Source organism: Chenopodium album, chromosome 11, assembly GCF_948465745.1.
Source record: "Chenopodium album chromosome 11, dcCheAlbu1.1, whole genome shotgun sequence".
In the NCBI taxonomy this organism is placed as follows: Eukaryota; Viridiplantae; Streptophyta; class Magnoliopsida; order Caryophyllales; family Amaranthaceae; genus Chenopodium; species Chenopodium album.
The window spans coordinates 56,302,198-56,320,854 of record NC_137844.1 but is presented as its reverse complement, the minus strand read 5'-3'; the positions used below and the strand labels follow the sequence as shown (position 1 = coordinate 56,320,854).

General features: G+C 34.4%; 1 protein-coding gene across 2 annotated transcripts in view; it reads left to right on the top strand.

The window, feature by feature from the left end:
• LOC145567852 (uncharacterized) overlaps positions 1 to 18,657 on the top strand; it is a 31,824-nt gene that overhangs the window by 4,032 nt on the left and 9,135 nt on the right. For both annotated transcript variants that reach the window (XM_081627258.1, XM_081627259.1), the window contains exons 7-27: positions 751 to 895; positions 1,045 to 1,182; positions 1,896 to 1,977; positions 3,502 to 3,803; positions 3,904 to 4,017; positions 4,291 to 4,553; positions 4,714 to 4,938; positions 5,037 to 5,189; positions 6,400 to 6,537; positions 7,820 to 8,062; positions 8,747 to 8,874; positions 9,025 to 9,142; positions 9,399 to 9,560; positions 9,673 to 9,820; positions 9,966 to 10,066; positions 10,613 to 10,774; positions 12,087 to 12,134; positions 13,581 to 13,688; positions 14,633 to 14,707; positions 15,700 to 15,750; positions 18,440 to 18,583. In XM_081627258.1, coding sequence (XP_081483384.1) covers positions 751 to 895; positions 1,045 to 1,182; positions 1,896 to 1,977; positions 3,502 to 3,803; positions 3,904 to 4,017; positions 4,291 to 4,553; positions 4,714 to 4,938; positions 5,037 to 5,189; positions 6,400 to 6,537; positions 7,820 to 8,062; positions 8,747 to 8,874; positions 9,025 to 9,142; positions 9,399 to 9,560; positions 9,673 to 9,820; positions 9,966 to 10,066; positions 10,613 to 10,774; positions 12,087 to 12,134; positions 13,581 to 13,688; positions 14,633 to 14,707; positions 15,700 to 15,750; positions 18,440 to 18,583 — 3,048 coding nt within the window. The remainder of the gene's footprint in view (positions 1 to 750; positions 896 to 1,044; positions 1,183 to 1,895; positions 1,978 to 3,501; positions 3,804 to 3,903; positions 4,018 to 4,290; positions 4,554 to 4,713; positions 4,939 to 5,036; positions 5,190 to 6,399; positions 6,538 to 7,819; positions 8,063 to 8,746; positions 8,875 to 9,024; positions 9,143 to 9,398; positions 9,561 to 9,672; positions 9,821 to 9,965; positions 10,067 to 10,612; positions 10,775 to 12,086; positions 12,135 to 13,580; positions 13,689 to 14,632; positions 14,708 to 15,699; positions 15,751 to 18,439; positions 18,584 to 18,657) is intronic.

The following is an 18,657-nucleotide window of genomic DNA, read 5'->3' as shown; positions in this document are numbered from 1 at the left end:
CTTAAAAATCTAAGCTTTTGCCAAAAGAGGGTAGATTAATACTGATACGAAGCACCTTTTCTGCCTTGCTTATGTGTTTTATCGTCATGTTCACCACTTCAGCTAATATTATTTCTAAGATAGAAAAATTCTGATGAGTTTCGACTTAAATTAATGCAGTAATTTTTATTTATCTATTATTATTTTTTAATAATATTGGTCGCTTAAGTTGTATCAGCTTTCAATCGGTGTTGTTTTGACTCTAATTTTGCTGTATCAGCCAACATGTATGGGTCCTTTACTGTATGGAAGTATTGGTTTAAAAAAATGTAGTAATTTATGTATCGTATCAGCCAATATTCGAAACTATGAGCCACTCATGTGAGAGCAGATAATTTGTTCAACATTGTCATTAGTAACAGATGATAACAATAGTTGAATTTTTTTATTGGTGTTTGTACTTCGCATGCAACTCCAAAATTTTAATACCCTAAATATAATTTGAAATCCCTTTTGCAATAAGTTTCCTTCATTTAGCATTGCTTATCTTAATCATTAATGGTACCTGCAGAATTATATTACTTGAGGGCATGCTGACTTTGTCTATATCTCGTCTTTTGTACTTGGCTGATTATTGAGTTTTAGGGTGTAGTGGTTTAGTTTCTCCCTTCTTTTTGTGCGTGAGGGATACCCCTTGGTATTTATATGATATTCAGTTTTATAACATGTGAAGATGGATAGACTGTTACAGAATCCATTTCTCTTTTACAGATTATGATGCTACTCCAATCATGTGTTTACCATGAAAGTGTTATGGATCCTGAAGCATCTAATCAGCAAATTAATATGCTTGGTGGCAACTTTGACTGGCTAGCTATTTTATGGGAACGGGGACTTTTTCATGATAATCCTCATGGTATAGATGTATTACTTAACATTAATCTGCAGTTAAATTTATTTCACTTTGAAGTGTATCCTATGCCTGAGATTCTTGCCCTTTTCACATAATTTATCCTCCCTGTATAATTGACTGCTTTTTTTTTTTTTTTTTTTTTTGTGCTTCAGTTAGGTGCATGATTATGAAGTCTTTTTTGGATATTGAATGGAAGAATCAGGACAACTGCAGAGCTTTGTTTCCAGAGAAATTTGTACTTGGTGCCTTTATGCAAGGGCTGAATGATCCAGTTCACCACAAAGATTTTGGTTTGTATATTTCAATTACCCTGCCTTATCCAGTCGTACCTGTAGTATTAAATCTGCAATATATTTGAAGCATTTGTGTTCCTTTATTCTACTTTGGTGACTGAAAAATGATCTTCTATGATGTAGGCTGCATTTGAGAGTCAATTCTTTCTTTCGAGTTCACCCTTTTTACCATCTTTAAAAGTTTACTGCTTTTATATTGATTTCTCTTACCACTTTCAAATATTGGTAGTCAGCCTTCGAGCGGTAATTAGGAAGTATATTCTTGTTGGTTGATCCATGTCCCTAAAACTAGAAATTTCAGGTTTTACCTCAAATAATTTCTCTTTTTGCTGATACTAGGAGACTGTAAAGGTCTGGGCAAGCTAAAATCATATGCATCCATAACTGTCATTAGCTGTCTTCTCATAAAATATACTTTGAATATAGTTATAGGTTGTTCAAAATTGAAATATTAGGTCGCAGAATAAAAGACTTTCAGCAATTTTGAAATCATTGTCATTATGTGATGCCTTATTTTTTATATTTGCCTGATAGTGGTGGTGCAGCCAACCTATCCTGAATATTTTAGAAAATTAATATTGTCAAGCTTTTATTTCTCGTTGCTTTTATACAGAATACATGTCAGAATTGTTGGTTCAACTCTTGCAAGAATTGTTTAGAAATGCTAATCCTCTTTATTAATGGTTTATAATTTTATATACTTTGCGTAGGTCTGAAAGGTTTCCACTCTTCCAAAACAATTGAAGGTGCCTCCAAGTTCTTGTACCAATTCTGTAAATTTTTACATGGGAGGTACGTGTCAGTATATGTTATTATTTTGGTTAGCAATAACCTGTGCACTTCTGTTTCCGTTCTTTCTTTATAAGTATTCTGGCGTAAGATGATATGTTTTGGGGATAACAATATAGGAGATGCTTCATAAATCTCTAACCCTTAAGATATAACTTTATTCAGGTGTTAGATTTATTTGTTTAAATCTTGTGTTTCTAGGGTAAATGTAGATCCCATTGTTTTGGATCATCTTCTTTAGCAGGCTGTTGATTTGCTTCAGTCCATCTACAATGTTTAGGGGATAATTTAAGGATGTCATATCAGGACACCAAGGTATTGAGAAATTTTCCAAGAGTTTGGAGGAATGGAAGAGGCCTTGTAATTTTTAATTTGAAGGGAGACTGGTCATGTTTGTTCAATCATTATCTTTCCATAAACCCTTGTACTTTGGTCCTTTAAGATTCCAATATCTATAGCTAAGAGGTCAAAAGTCATGAGACCTCCTTTGGTTGGTGAAAGGGAAAGTAGATTACCTAGTGTGTGAGAAATGTGTCTGTAACCTTTTGAAGATAGATTTCTGTTTTCTGTAAATCAGTATCAAGAACATTTCCATAATTAATCTAGCTTATGCAATCTCCGCAAAAACATGGATCTATATGGCATAAAGTGGTTAAGCAGATACGATCTTTACAGAAATAGAGTTGTGGATTTTACATAAGCCCATGGAAGTTTACAAGGTTTGCTCACCACCCTTTTTCCTTTGGTCATGCTGTTTAATGTATTTTTTGCTTTTGGGAAGAATGCCAATCGCCAAGTGGGGTAGAGGAATGCTCATATCCATCCCTTTTTCCAAGTTATATTTATTGTCCTTGGTCTATCAGCACTTTTTTCTTTAGCTTTGGAGTGGTTTGTCAGTGATTCTTTTATGGAACTTCTAATTCAAGATTGGTTCTTATGAGTTATGACTTGCTATTCTTTTAGGTTACATTTTGGAAAAGCTCAATACTAAAGAGTGCATGCTCAGAGGGTACCTCTAAACATTATACATGTATCTCACATATGCATTTTGTGATCTGCTAATGATGAGACTGCTACTCACCTTGTTTTGCATCATGAATAACCAGTGGGATAAGGTGGAATACCCTCATCAGCTTGCTTATATCTGTTATAATACTTGAATAGAGATCCTTATGTTTGCTGCCTTAATCTTTGTGGCATTGTGCTGTTTTTGCTCACTGTAACTTGTTCTTTCTATTTAAATTTAGTGTAAAAAGGTTTGATTGGTCTTAAAAACATGTCACATCCATGTTCCAGTGCACATGAGCATATGGGGGTGGTGGGGACATGTTTTTTTCATTTATGGATTGTCAGAATATGATGCTTCTCAAATTTAAGGTATAATGATCAACTCATAGAGTGATAATCTTGATACTTTAGCAAGATAATGTATTGGTATAAGTTTTGGTGCTTTATTGATGTTATATGACTTCTTTAAAGGTTTTTTTTTTTTTTTTTGAAGAAATGACTCCTTTAAGTGTCTAATAGGGAACAGATTTTATTTTTACGCGAGTTAGCATCTGTAGCAAGACAGCAGTCTCTTGGCCGAGCTGGTTTAATGAGCCTATCAGAATGCATCTTTTCTGCAAGCAAATCATCAAAAAATTTCTCAGCGGAGGGGCAAGTGGGTACTGGTGCTGCCAGACAATGGATAAATGCCTTGCCTGATTTAAATGGCATGGAGTCTTCAAGAACTCAACATTGTGCCGATAAAGCTGACTTAATTGACAGTCTGAGGTTTCTTGTTGAAAATAGTAAACAGCACTTCAATCCTAATTACCGTCTCAGAAGTATGCAATTTTTTGTTGCTGACCTATTAATATATTATTTCATGATGCAGTTAAATCTTTTCTGCTGTTATTGCCTTTGACCTAGAAGTTTTTATTCCAGTTTGCGAGAGAGTACTAGAAGCTGCTGTTTCAGTTGTTTGTCCTGACGAGCTTTCCCTTGAGACAATTTTGCACTTCATAGCAGCTTTACCACGTGAATTTACTGATACTGGGGGTATGAAACTACTTCTGATATGCTTTTTATGAGTTGAAGCTTCAACCGTTTCCCTCCTTTTTCTTTTTGATTTGGTCAATAATTTGTTCTTTTGATTTTGTATCTTACGGCCCCGTTTCTTGGTTACACTTTTTAAATATGGACGTTTTAAATTAATAATAACACTTCACGTTATTCCTTTTTAGACTATATATGGCCCGTCTTGTTGTATTCATTCACACTCTACTTTCCCCGCTGACTTACAACTTTATTTTTGATTGTTGCTTCTTGAAGGTTCTTTAAGGATCAAATTAAAGAAATGGTTTATAGGGAATCACAAGCTGAATAATGCTACAGATTGCTCTAGTGACAAAATGCAAATTGTGCGAAGTCTGTGGGACTTCTCGGAAAGATTTTCCTCTCATAAAATAAATTCTGATGTCGAGTTTCATTATGATGATGAAGACTTGGTTGCATGGTTCACTGAAGCGGAAAGATGGGCTAGAGTTTTGTTTCTTTACGTGGAGGAAGAATACCAATTAGAACCTCTTTTTAGGGTATTATTATTTTTTTTTTTTTTTGGGGTACAGTTTATTAATATTTCCTTTTCTTTATTTCGATCTTTTTAAAGCTTGAGTATGCTGATATTAGTGATTCTGCTCTAATTTGATCCAACTTTTCCTCCAATTTTCTGAATGTCTTAATTGAACGTGGCAGTTTATTGAAGAAAAGGGTGTCAGCACCAGTCAACAACACAGCTTGGGGGAGATGATACCTGTGAAGTATCTCATATTGCTCTTGAGCCTGGTTCATGAGCTAGAGTTTATGCAGATAGGCTCTGATGAGTACACCAAAGCACAACTTAAATCCGAGCTAAATGGCACTGCGGATAAGAATTTTCTTATTGCTGATAAGTTTGCCAATGTTTTCCTGGTCATATTGGTAATAGATAATTTATTATTTGCTGGCTAAATGAGTTTGTAGCTTTTGAGTTTGTACTTTGTAAGTCAATACTAATATTGGATGACCCTGGTTTGCAGAAGGACTTGATTTCATTTTCTGAATCGTCTTCTTCAATATTCTGGTCTCATGTTGTGGTGGATGGTAGATTACCTGGTTCCGTAACTGGAAAGCTAGGAGGCCCTAGTCGGAGGCGACTATCTTCTCCTATCACAACTGCTGTCTTGCAAGCTGTATTTTTCCTTTGTTTCTGTTTTCTTTTAGCGTATAAATTCGTATGCTATTGCTGCCCATGGTGGGAACAATGTAGTATGTTTAGTAGAATGTTAACCTTTTATTGATTGGATTTTGGTAATTAGACCCTTATCTGGCAAGTATCTTTGATTATGTGTGCCTGTTTGTATTACTGTTTACCTTTAACACAGCATTATGATTACTCTTCATGCAACCAAAAGTTTCTGCTTTGATTAATGCAATATACTTAAAAAAAAAAAGAAAGGAAATGTGATTGTTGTGAAGTTTCAAAGTCACATAAATATAATTGAGGGTTCTTTTTGCACTTTTGGGGGGGGGGGGGGGGGGAGGGGGATTAAGATTGACTGATTGAAGTGCTGAAAATGAAAGTTGACGGATTTCATTTTGATTGATGTATGAGCAATTTGTTGTAAAAGATAGCCGTATTTGTAATTTTCAGGAAAAAAAGTAATAAGTGATTAGTCTTGGTCATTTTGTTATAGAGGATAAATGTAATTAAGTTTCAGTCTTCTGAAAGGTAGAGCTAGATAGGGAGCTTTTTTGGAAAGTAAACTATGACTTTGTATCTTGATTAAAGAAAGGACGTAGGGTTGCTATTGTATACTCCTTCATTTGGAGCCATTCTTTATTTCCACAGACCCATTACTGATTTGAAGGTATCAATTTGACTTACTAAAGTCAAAGAAAGTGATGATGATTTAAGAAGAAGCACTGAGTATACTAAGCGTCATAACTATTGTTTGAGAAATATTCTTTTTGAGGAGAAAATTTTCAGATTCTTTGATTTGATAACCCTTTTTGTTTTTGTTTTGTTATTGTATGAGGTCAAGCCATCAAGATTTATTAAGTAGTGCTCTCACGGGGTTTACATATTGGACCTTCGATTATAAATAATGTAAAACTCCATACTTGTCTAGGAGTAGGATCTTGTTGGCTGTTTGTTTATATTATGCTTGTAGATTTTTTGAATTGTAATCTCAACTTGATGCCCTTTTGGTTATTGCAAATCTTGTCTGTAATTTGGTCATAAATGCAGCAGTGTAATTTTTTTCTCTGTTCTAAGTATATGGTGATTATGTGTTCACTCTAGTTTAGTAATTGTTGCCATTGCTTTACTCATTTCAAGCTATAAGACTTGGATTTTGGTAAATGCTCAGCATCTGATTCTTTTTCCTGATGTGTTGACAGATTGTGTCAGTGAGAACTGTTGCAACTGTCTCATCATGGTGTGCACATATCAAAGATGATGCTGGACTAAATCTTGCTTTCTCTTTCGTGTGGAAATTCTTGCACTTGGTGGTTTCCTCAGCTTTCGGTGATTGTGAGGTATGATAAAAATTCTGAACGTGATTTAATTAATACTTTGTATTCAGCGCTCCTTCTCCCTTTCCGGATCCCCGGGGGCATCCAAAAGTTGGAAGTATCTCCAGCTGCCGTTCCTAAGTATCTATAACATTTAAGTTGATCAATAAACCCATTTACAATCTCTCTCAATGATGCATGTTCTGTTTTCCTTTTTGTGACAAAAATCTGAAACAGCATCCCCTTGACTTACTATTCCTGGAGTCACTGACTTCCACCTAGAAATCTTTCACATCAAAAGTTTAGTCACATATTTAGTGGGATGGATTACCAGAGTCCTATATGATGGGTACCCCTGTGCATTCGCTCTCTTTCTATCTCTCCTTTCTTCCATGTTCCACCATCCTGTTTCATATTTTCACTCTCAACGTATCATTCTGTCTTTCACCCTCATTGTCTCACTCTGTCCCATTTTAAACACTGGTTGTAAGGGTAGTTAGCCTCCCTGACGGGTATTAAAACTGCTAGTGGGCTAGTGACCCTGCTTGAGGCCGTTGAGGGATCAATTCCTCATAAAGTCTCAAGCCACTGACTTATTAGATATAAATCTGATTGATAATCAACATAATTGTAAATTAGTAAATAGAAAAAATTAAGCTGCAAGCAACATAGAGGATAACAAATGTAAGATGTTGATTGACTCAGAGATATTATTTTGGAGCTCTGAAATGGATATGCGAGATAGAGAAGGAAGAATGCAACAGGGAGAGAGAACTAGGCTGACGATCATTTGAATGTCTTCCGCAATCAGGGCATGTAGGAAGCTTTGCAGGAAAACAATGTGGAGGAAAATCGCTACTGCCAATGCTCTCTGTTTCTCTGAAAACCAATGCTACAGCTAACTGGGAGTTATTGAGGTGGAGGAAACAGAGATGGAGATAAGGCAATAGCTGCGTGGTCGTAAATTGTAGAAACCCTAACTTAACAAAGCCTTAATAATTAAGGGGGTCCTTGTTCTTGTGTCATGGGGGGAGCTGGGTGTTTCATGAGCAGATGCCATTTTGGTTTAGTTTAAGTAATAAATAATGTCAGGGCATACACTTGACTTCCTCTGTGGGATAGCTTATTTTACTTGAAACAATTGAGTATACCCCTTTGACATCATAGAAACATTCAGATAGATCTATTCAATAAGGTATATAATTGGGGGGCTCTCAGCAGAAATCGTCCTAATAAATGTTGCATGTTCCATCATATATACTTTTTCCTTGTGATTCTACTCACTACCTTTAATGTCTTCATGCAGACTAGTGCGGAGATTAATTTGGCTGCATATGAAGCTCTGAGTTTTGCCCTAAAAGCTTCTGCTTCAGTGATTTCTTCTTCAACTGTCTATAATATTCAAGACATGAATAGCACCTTAGATCCAGTGGTAAAGAATAGGCCACTTCTTGATTCCCTGGTTCTGACATTTCTCAATCACATAAATGGTTTACTTGCTATTCAGCAATTAGCCCGAACGAGGAGGGCTATATTAATGAACTGGAAGGTATTCCCCTTTTGTACGCTGTACTTTCCTTTCCAGTTTATGTAGTTCTGTGACTGCTGTATGTAAATGTATTGTCACGAGCTAATGTTTGAAAATCTTTTAGTTGTAGCGATAAATTGCAATATTTGCTGTCAAGAAGTCAAACCTTTGTTGAATAAAAAGGATTAAATTCCTAACCATGCGTTAATTAATTTTTTTGAAAGTTCAACTTTGTTTTTTTCCCTAGAGTAGCTAAACTGAATTAGTTTAGAGTAGGATATTTTTTTTTCTACGTAGGGTCATGTACATGAACTTTGTACTTCAGGCAACTTCTGCAAGTAAAGACAGTAGCTACCTGTCATCTTGAGGCTTCTTTTATGTTATGTAAAGGAGATTGTGTCTATAAATTTTTGTGTTTAGATTGGTAAGGCTTGTATCCCCCTGTTCTTTTATTTCTACTGTGTAGCAGAGGTTTGGCTAGAATATGGTTGGGGGACACTTTATGCATTAGCATTCCAGGCTCATGGCAAGTCAAAGGGCCTTCTTTCACTTTAATGCAGCTTTTGTAATGGTTTTCTTATCAGTATTTGTCACCAATCTGTGTTGTTTGCATCAGCTCATGATATATTTCTTGATGATTGAGAGATACTATTTTGCAAAATTAATCCTTTTTTTTTTTCCCTCTCTTTTTCCCATATGTTTTAGTGGCTGTGCCTAGAAGCTCTATTATCAATTCCATACCATGCTTTTCAAAATGGAGTCCAGTTTGGACATGATAATACTTTCTTTTCAAATGACGCTGTCAGCTTTATCTTTGCTGACCTTGTTGAGAGGTAAGTAATTATTTCCCATGCTGTTTACAAAGAGATTACTAGTGAGGCAGAGATGCAAATCCATACCAGCTTTTGTTCTTTTAACATTTTTGTATGTGATGTGATCTTTGGGGATTTGGCTTATCAACTTCAACTCAAATGAATTCGCAGCCTAGAGACTGCTGGAGAAGATTCTGTTTTGTCCATGCTGAGATCAGTCAGAATGGTTTTGGATCTATTAACTTCGAGTAGTTCATTTGTCTCTGGCTGTAGTGGGGTTGATGCACAGGTATGGGTGTCATTTATATATTCTTTGTGCCAAATTTTAGTCTCAGTTCCTTGTATATATTTTTGTTGGACTTGTGGAAAAGAGACTGATGTGGATGTAAATAGGTGTTTTACCTTTCAAAGACTTTTTAACCTGGGTCTGGTTAGGTGTCATGTCTTCAGTCTTGTGTATGTGATTGCGGTGTATTGGGTTGTGAAATATGATATCACAATTTCCAGGAGTAAATGACATACTATCCTGGTCGTTTTGTCTCCAGATGATATGGCAATTGGTTAGGTCCTCATGGATACTGCACACTAGCTGTAATAAGCGGAGGGTTGCACCAATTGCAGCGCTTCTCTCTGCTGTTCTGCATGAATCTGTTTTCAGATTAGAGGAAATGCATGTGACTGATATAGGACCTGGCCCTTTGAAGTGGGTATGTTTTACTTTCTCTCACCTTGGCCAGTAACAGTTCAAATTTTTGCATCTGTTGTATGCAATGAAACAGCGGACTTGTATTCATGATGTATTTGACCCCTTTCTTGTAGTTTTGCGAAAAGGTTTTTGAAGAAGGCATAAAAAGTCCTCGTACCATTCGCCTTGCAGCTCTTCACTTGACTGGGTTATGGCTCTTAAATCCTGTGGTCATAAAGTATTACATGAAAGAGCTAAAGCTTTTGACTCTATATGGATCTAGTGAGTTGGGTGCTATTGTATTCACCTTATTGCATCGTTCCTTATCCTCATGATGTTATATAAAAGAAAAAAAAAACCCTTAGAAACTTTCTAATGGGAGTTTTTTTTTTTTTTTTTTTTTTTTTTTTTTTTTTTTTTTGTCTAGTTGCTTTTGATGAAGATTTTGAAGGGGAACTAACAGAGAATGGTGATGCAAGAACTGAAGTGTCATTGTTGGCAAAAATTCCAGATAGTGAGATTGCAGAAGTATGTTAACTTTTTTTATTCTCAGTATCTCAGGCTATGTTTAGCTAACTTTTTTCTGCTGATGTGATTTCATCTGAATTTATACTACCTTTGTTTCTTATTAGTTGCAAAAAGGGGTATTATTTGTGAGAAAAAAAATTCCTTTTTTGCATCTAATAAGAAACGAAGGTAGTACATAATTTTTTTTGAACTTAATTCTCTTAATCTTATTTGTATCTATGCTCTCTGATTTGATCTAGTCTGGCCTGATGTGATCTTATCTGAACTTACAAAAAGTAATAAAAAAAGATATTACTCCCTCTATTCTTAAATTACTGTCTTCTTAGGCTTCGACATGCATATCATGAGTATATAATAAGGGATTGCTTGTTTTTAGAGAAAAGTGCAAACGAATTAAAAATTTGATCGAGGGGGGCAAAAATTCAGTCTGGCCTAAATATTGTTTTTTTTTTTTTTTTTTTTTTTTTTTTTTTTTTTTAAAAAAAACATATAATCTCATGTTATGGCATCTGTAAATGTAATATTGACGACTGACTTTGTGCCCAGGCTTATATTAATACAGAGCTATATGCTCGAGTTTCTGTTGCTGTGCTCTTTTACAAGCTGGCAGAGGTAGCTAAGATGGCTGGGTCTGGAAGAGAAACTGAAAAGTGCTGTTCTGCCGTTGAGTCTGGAAAAATGTTTTTGTTGGAGCTTCTTGACTCTGCGGTAATGTTTCTTTGTTAGTGCAGTATTGATTATTTTATTTATTTATTTATTTATATAGGTATATCCTAGATTCTTGATATTGAAATATTATTTTTGTCATTTGTTGTAATGTTTAGCAAGTTATGCTGGGCCATAGCATTGGATATTGGAAAATTCATTTGATGTTGTCCATTTTTACAAGCATAGCTGTGGATAACAAGTTCTACTTTCAAATTTACATTTCCTTTATAATTTATATTGTGATGTAGAATCCAAATGCTTAACCTGTGTTTTGGATGCCTGGAATGTGAGTTTTCAAAGTAGCTTTTCTAGGGCCGAAGCCAATATCATATTTGCTGTACAGTTGTATTTATATTATAGTATGGTTATCTCATCTTTTGCTAATTTGATCTATCTGATCTGCTGCTCAAAGGATTGTTCTCCATTTTAGCCTTAGGTTTTATACAGAGAATTACAGTGGATTTTCATACTTTCTTTAATTGAGATTGAAACTGCCACATTATAGTAGTATTCTAATTGTGAATCAATCAAATTTGGAGGAAAGATTCATTTCTAGAATAGTAATCAGATCAGATAATATCCTTCTATAGTCAGGGTCTTTGATGCTGAAAAAGATTCGAGGCTGATTGGTTCATTGTTTCATATGTGAGAAAGCCTAAAGAATCAAGAAAGGGAAACTAATTAGTAATTATTTTGTTTGGTTTAAATAGAATTGTTATCAGATCAGATATTAACCTTCCATGATCAGGGTCTTTGATGATGGTGGTTTTGACCTTCGAGGTGAATAGGCAGGTGAGTGGTGCTATTGATTTCATAGGTAGATTTCTTGGTGGTTCACCTCAACCATTTGTAGGAGAATTTGAATCCTGGTGGTAAGTATGGGAAACAACTTTAGGGTAAATGCATCTACAAAATTCAGTGCATCAACTCTGTTATATGTGCATCCCAGCTTCAAGTCTTGATTCACAGGGTTAAAGTAATATAGATCAGCTGAACATCGAAGCGCCTTTTTATTTAAATTTTTGAGTTAAGCTTTTCTTAGTTCCTAGTTTTCCTTGACTTTAATTTGGGGTCAGATATGAAACTATTTTGGGATTCCCTCTAAGGGGTATATAAGTATGTTTATCATTGTTGTGTGCTGTATATACTATTCATCGCCGTTTCTTTCCTTCTCGGATATTAATGATCTTTCCTTGCATGCTCTCTTGATCTCTCTGTCATTTTTATTGTTGCACAAATGAATTTTTTCTTCATAATCATTACATAATCATGTATATGAACTTTTTTATTTGATCATCATTTATTTTTGTAGGTTAATGACAAGGATCTTGCAAAAGAACTATATAAGAAGCATAGTGCGGTGAGTAGTACACCTCTCCAGGTTAAACTGGATTACGTGTTTGAATAATTTCAGTACAAAGTAATATGCAAGAGGTAGGATTTGGACATGAAATTGATAGTTAGATGGAGCACTGCAGAAGGTGGTTGCATTCTTGTGTGTAACTTGTTGCTAAGAATTTTGGAAATTTAAAATTGCATGTGAATTCGTAATGAGTAAACAAGTGCAAGAAAGATTTCATGAGGAAAAATCTTGGGCCCTACAGGAAGATTGCCCTGACTCAAACCTTTTCATTCAAGGGAAACAACAATGTTACAATTCTATTGCTAACTAGGGCCACTCTGAGTTCCTCTTAAAACTCAGTTCCCCAAAGCAGCCCCTTTAACTGTTGTACTTACTGGTTTTACTTGAAGTCTTCTCTGTTTGTTCTAGGCTTCACTAAAAGCCTATACATACACAAAAGAACTTGCTTAAGTTATAGCCCTAAATCCTAAAGATTTCTGCTCAATAACACAAACTCTAGTATGTGGAAACAAAAGAGTTTTAAAATTCAGTTTATTAATATCATCGGAAGTGTAGAAATAAAATGTTTAATGGAATGTAAAGTTAATGGATTCAATTATATATATTAAAAGAGGGACACGTGATTGTGGGAAAAGTTAGTGGGCCATGGTGGGTATGGTAAATATAAGTTAACAATGGTGGTCCCTTCCACTTATGAAGTGTGTCAACTATTTTGAAACAGCCTAAAGAGGGAATTGTGTCAATTATTCCAAAACGGAAGGAGTAATGCAACATAAATTCTAGGGATGAACCCCTTAACTGTAAGCAGTTAGAGAGATCTTGGGAAATAGGTTAAAGAACGATCATCACATCAATGTTAGAATTATTTTTATTACTGATTGTTAGAATGATTGTTTTAGAACAATCATCACATAAATTCTAAAATTAACTCATGACGATGGAAATTTTTATTAAACGTGCTATATTAATGTTAGAATGATTGTTTTTATAAATTGAAAAGACGATATTTAAATAAAATTGAAATTCTAAAAGATATATTAAATTTCTAAATTAAAAATTTTGAGTTTCAAACTTAATGTTTAATTTTAAAAGGTTTTATCCTGGAATATCTGCTCATGTTAAAACCTAATCTCGTAATTGAGATTTAGTAGGAATGTAGATGATGTTAAAACTTACATAAAATCCACTTATGAATCCTAGAAATAAATTTTTATCATCAGTCCTCATGCTCCATGATTGCCTTTGCACCAACTCAGGAACTGTAGGTTTGATTGTTCTTACTAAGGAACCTTGTGATGCATGACGACTTGCTATTGATTTTCGTATCTTCTTATTTTTCACTTAATTGTAACTCATTTTGCATTGAAGTTCAATAACCATAAATTAGGTTAGTCCATGTTGCTTTCCTCCATTAGCTGATGAGGGTCTCTTTGTGTTGAACAGACTCATCGTCGAAAAGTCCGGGCTTGGCAAATGTTATGTATTCTATCAAGATTTATTGATCAGGATATTGTTCTGCAAGTTATACAGAGCTTGTCCATATCATTGTATGTAAGTAACTTTGTTAGATAAAATGCTACACTATGTGCACTCTGGAAATCAGTCTACCATTAATGAGATAGAAGCAGCTGACTTTTTTCGTTCTATGGTATGGATATGATGCAGAGCTCAACCTAAGAACCCTAAATGCTTCTTTGTAGAGGAATAAACCTAATAGGACTATTCTGGTAAACATAGGAAGTAGGTTTGTATTTTTTATTGAATTGGAGAGAATAAGGGCTTCAGGAAGGAAAGGATGTGCTCTCTTCAACTTTTTTTTGACTCATCTGCAATTTATTTTTAAGAACTTATCTGCACTATATTTGTATGAACTTATCTGAGAATAAGGTGCCAGACAAGTCAAGGTGTAAAGATAATCTCCTTGGTTTTGAAAAGCCCAAATGCAATATAGAATGTGAGCTAAAGCACACACCTTATTACAATGCCCACGAAATATAATGTGTTGGCCCAGAAAAAACCCTCATCGACACCAGCTGCATTTCATCCACCTCTTGGACCATCTGGAATACATAAATTAAATTTCTGTATGTTTGACAATGGTTTTGCCTTTTGCTGGCCATGCACAAATTTCTGGAGAACTTTCATCTATACAGAAACTTAACCTCCTAAATATTATCCACTAGAATTTAAGCTTTTTATTTTTCATTTTTACTTGCTGATTGAAGATGTAAATCAGACAGAAGTATATAGATTATTCTTGTATCCAAGATTGATATGCCTATGCCTGTAAGAGCACATTATGCATTTGTAGGTCTTTCTGCTTAATCTATAAATACTGCTGTCTGCCCTTTCATCTTTGTCTCCTTTTTTTTTTTTTTTTTTTTTTTTTTTTTTTTTTTTTTTCCAAAAAAAAAGGAGGGGGGGACAGGGGTAGTGGAGTTGGAAACTGACTATTAAATCTTGGAAGTGCTTATGATAGTCACATTTTGTTGCAGAGAAACAACTTGCCTGCAGTTCGGCAGTACTTGGAAACTTTTGCAATACATGTTTACCTTACTTTTCCATTCTTGGTATGTTATATCTGTTTGATTATTTTATTTTGTCTACGTTTTTGTTGATTTAGTTTACATCGTTTTAGTTGATAGTAAATCCATAGGATAAGGAAGAATAGAGGTATATATTGTGGATGTTTGAATTTAAATAAAACTTCCTTTGTTCCATTCAATCGCAACATAATCTCTTTGGGAAGTTGCATATTAATTGCAACATTATTTAGCCAAAATTATCTCCATTCTCCTCTTCACTTGGGTACAACTTTATATCTCTATGACTTTATCTATCTCCTCTCCTAAATACTGTGCATCACCTAGCGTCGTGATTAAATAAAATAACAAAGTCCTATTTAGTATTTAGAAGTACAACACTAATACTTCCTCCGTTTTTTTTTAGTTGCATCACTTTGCAAACTGCGGACTCCTAGGCAATTTTTGTAGATGAGAGAGATAGAGAGAATAAAAAAATGGACCGATGTGAAAGGAGAAAGATAGAGAGAATTAATTAACTAGAAAGGAAAGTGATGCAACTAATTTAAAACTTCCGTTTTAGGAAAGTGATGCAATTAAAAAGAATCGGAGGAAGTATGAATTTTGTAAGATAAACCAAAATTTAAATATGGGAGTGATCAAAATATGCTATAAACGTTTTGTAATAAACGTAAATAGACAACGTTGGTTTCAAGGGCAAATTTTATTTGTTGTCTAAAATTTGTTGGCAGTTGGAGCAAAATCTACTTATGAGATTACTTTCTCTATGAAAAAAATAACATTTCACAGAGTGTTATCTTCTATAATGTGATGAATCATGAATTTGACAGTTTAATGTGTGATTACAGCTTATTGTACAATAATTGTGTTTGGTGTGTATAGTTGTATTTAAAATCTTCTTCTATAGGAGGACCTCTGCTCGTCCACTACTTTATCTGGGGATATTGTTGTAATATTTTTTGTCAGTGATAGAGTAAAAGAATATTGATCTCTGAACTGTTTTATTACTTACATCACAGGTACGGCAGCATTTAGCTCCTATATTATGTGATTACAATATGAAGACTCAGGTTTGTATCTTTTTCTCTTTCATTCTTTTCCAGTGAGAGATTCATTCGTTTGAAGCTTACAACATGACTAATAATGACTGATTGTATAATTCTGTATGTTGTTGATATATACTGGCTATAATGTGTTTTCTTACAGATCAATTTTTTGTCTAATAATCATTTAAAAATATTTTAAGGCTTTTTAATTGTTAAGCAAATTTGCTATGAAGAAAATTTGTGGAACATTACAAATTTAACATTTTAACAGTCACATGAATGGTCTCATATCTTATTTGTTTTTGTTGTTTTTGATAAGAAAATGTGAACAGTGTCAACACTTACCCATGATTCCATTTAGCTAGTAATTGAGGACATGTAAAAGTGTGCATTTTGTTAAAAGAAGTTAAATAAATAAAGGGGGGGGGGGGGGGGGGAGGACTTTATTTGTACGGCTGCTTCACAACCGATTGGACTGATTAAAGTCGGAGGGCATAGTTGACGACTTGACAATCAGATGTCTTAGAAAGATCAGTATAGTTCTGTTTTGTACTGGATGCAGTGCACTGCATGTATGGTGTGATTGCTTTTGGTTAGCGATTTGCAATATTTGATAATGTGTTGTATCTATAAATTCATTCCCGGGATTGCTATGGCTGTTTGAGGGCAGGTAATGTTTGACCTTAGCCCTCCTTTTGTGTATGGTTCTTGTTGTCTTCATATTATTGCAAGTGAATGCATCATTTTGTGTATGGGGCTGCGCTCTTACTGTTTTTTCTACTTAGCATCTTGTCCTGTTGTGATTTCTAACTGTTTATTGGTACGACTGTTGCGTGTCTACCAAAAATAAACCCAACTAAAACCTCCTAAAATGTAGTAGGGTAAGCTAGGGTCGATCCCACAGAGAATTAGATTATCAAATTATTACTTGTGTAAGTTAGAAGCCCCTGTTTTGAAGAAATAATGATATGATCTAATAAATAAACTACTAACTAGATAAAAAATAAAGTACGGAGAAATAAATTAAAAAAATGAAAATATGATATAATCAAGGATAATGAAGTAGGGATCGGCAGACTTATTATAGCATTGGAATATTAATTGATCATCGAATTATATAAATCATGTTATACCTTAATGTCAACCAATTGACACAAACAGGCATTCAAAACTTCCCTTAATTGCAAATAAACCAAACAAGCTCTTGGAGTTTTGTCTAACTAACTAATAATCTAAAACAAGCTCTCTAGACTCGATTAATTAGCAGCATTAAAAACGAGGAAGTAGTTAACTTAAGCCACAAACCTCACAAGCTCGGATTCGTGCAACTCAAAGGGTTGATAATCTTAGGCATTATAACAAGCTTTAATCACCTATTAAACTCCTAATTGCTACCAAGGGAAACTAACAAGGACAATTACGTACCACAAGTTAAAATCCTAGCAATCAAACTAGTAGATTATATTATAGATGGCCGGTCTAAAATATAATCCAACCAATTCATATCAATAAACCAAATTATCAATCCAATCAAGACATAAGCATAATACCCAATAATTACAACAAATCTATTCTCACAATACAATAGTCCAATGCATAATATATCTCCCTACCCTTATTAAAACTAGCTTGACATGTTAAAGCTCGAAATAATACAAATAGTGAGAATTCCAAAGTTAAGTTGCATAATAATAATTAAACTAGCTAATTAAACCATGAACTGATATATAATGAATCAGATAACAAAATTAAGTGAACAAAGTGCCAATAATCACCACCCAATCAATTGAAATAAACTGATAATGTTGAACATAATAATAAAAAGTAGTCCAATATTCTAACCACAAAATGAACAATGATTATCGAAATCAAATAAATCCAATAATAAATAAAGAGTAAAAGTAGACATTCAACTAATGTAATACCAAACTCAATTTGATGATTACAAGAGAAGATGAAACGAACTCCACTGCTTCAAGATGCTCCCGCCTCCTGCCCGTTGCTAGATATCGCCCCAAATTTCAGATGAAATTCTTCAATTTGTTCCTCAACCTAGCTCCCAAAAATTGCCCAGAAGAAACCCCCAAAAATAAAACTCTCCTCCTCCCCCCAATTCGGCATCCCCATATATATCCATAGGAGTCTTCGATCCCCAGCAAATCCGAGTTTTTCGCTCCAATAATTATCCAATTTCATCTTTATCATCTCTTGCTTGACAGTTTGGTACCCGCGAAAGTCGGTGGAGAACTTTGTGTTTTACCCGCAAGAACAATGAGTAGCAGCTCCTTTATTTTTCTTTATGTTTTGTTCTTTTTGTTTTGGTTGAGGGTCAAGTTGATATATTTTAGGATCCATGTGACTATTGGGCTTAAAGTATGTGACTTCACTTGGTCTTGTAAGCTTTGCTTCTTTTTCCGAGCTTGGTAAATGCATTTTGATACCGTAATCTTCCTTCCTATAAACAAATAGATCAAATAGTAGTAACTCGTGTCTCGGGAAGAAAAATTGCTTAATAAACATTTAAATCATTAAAAGTCAATATAAAATCAAGAGTAATAAATAAAATAATGTACTTTTACGACCCTATCATTTATCCATTCTTTCACTATTCTCCTTTTTCTGTGAAAAGTGATTGGGTTAAATTATTATTTTTTTAATATTGGATAACAGTTGATTCTTGATATAGGCAACTAAACTTTAGAATTGGATGCAGGCACTGTCCTCATATGTATATATAGCAGCTAATGTCATGATCCATGCAAAGGCAGAAGCTCAATCTAAGCATTTAGATGAATTGCTTCCACCTTTAATTCCATTGTTGACTTCCCACCACCACACATTACGTGGTTTTACTCAGGTTTTTCTGTGCTGCACTTGTCTTACCTTCTTTCCTTTCTGGTAAATGTTTGTTGTGAACAGTAAAGTTCTTAA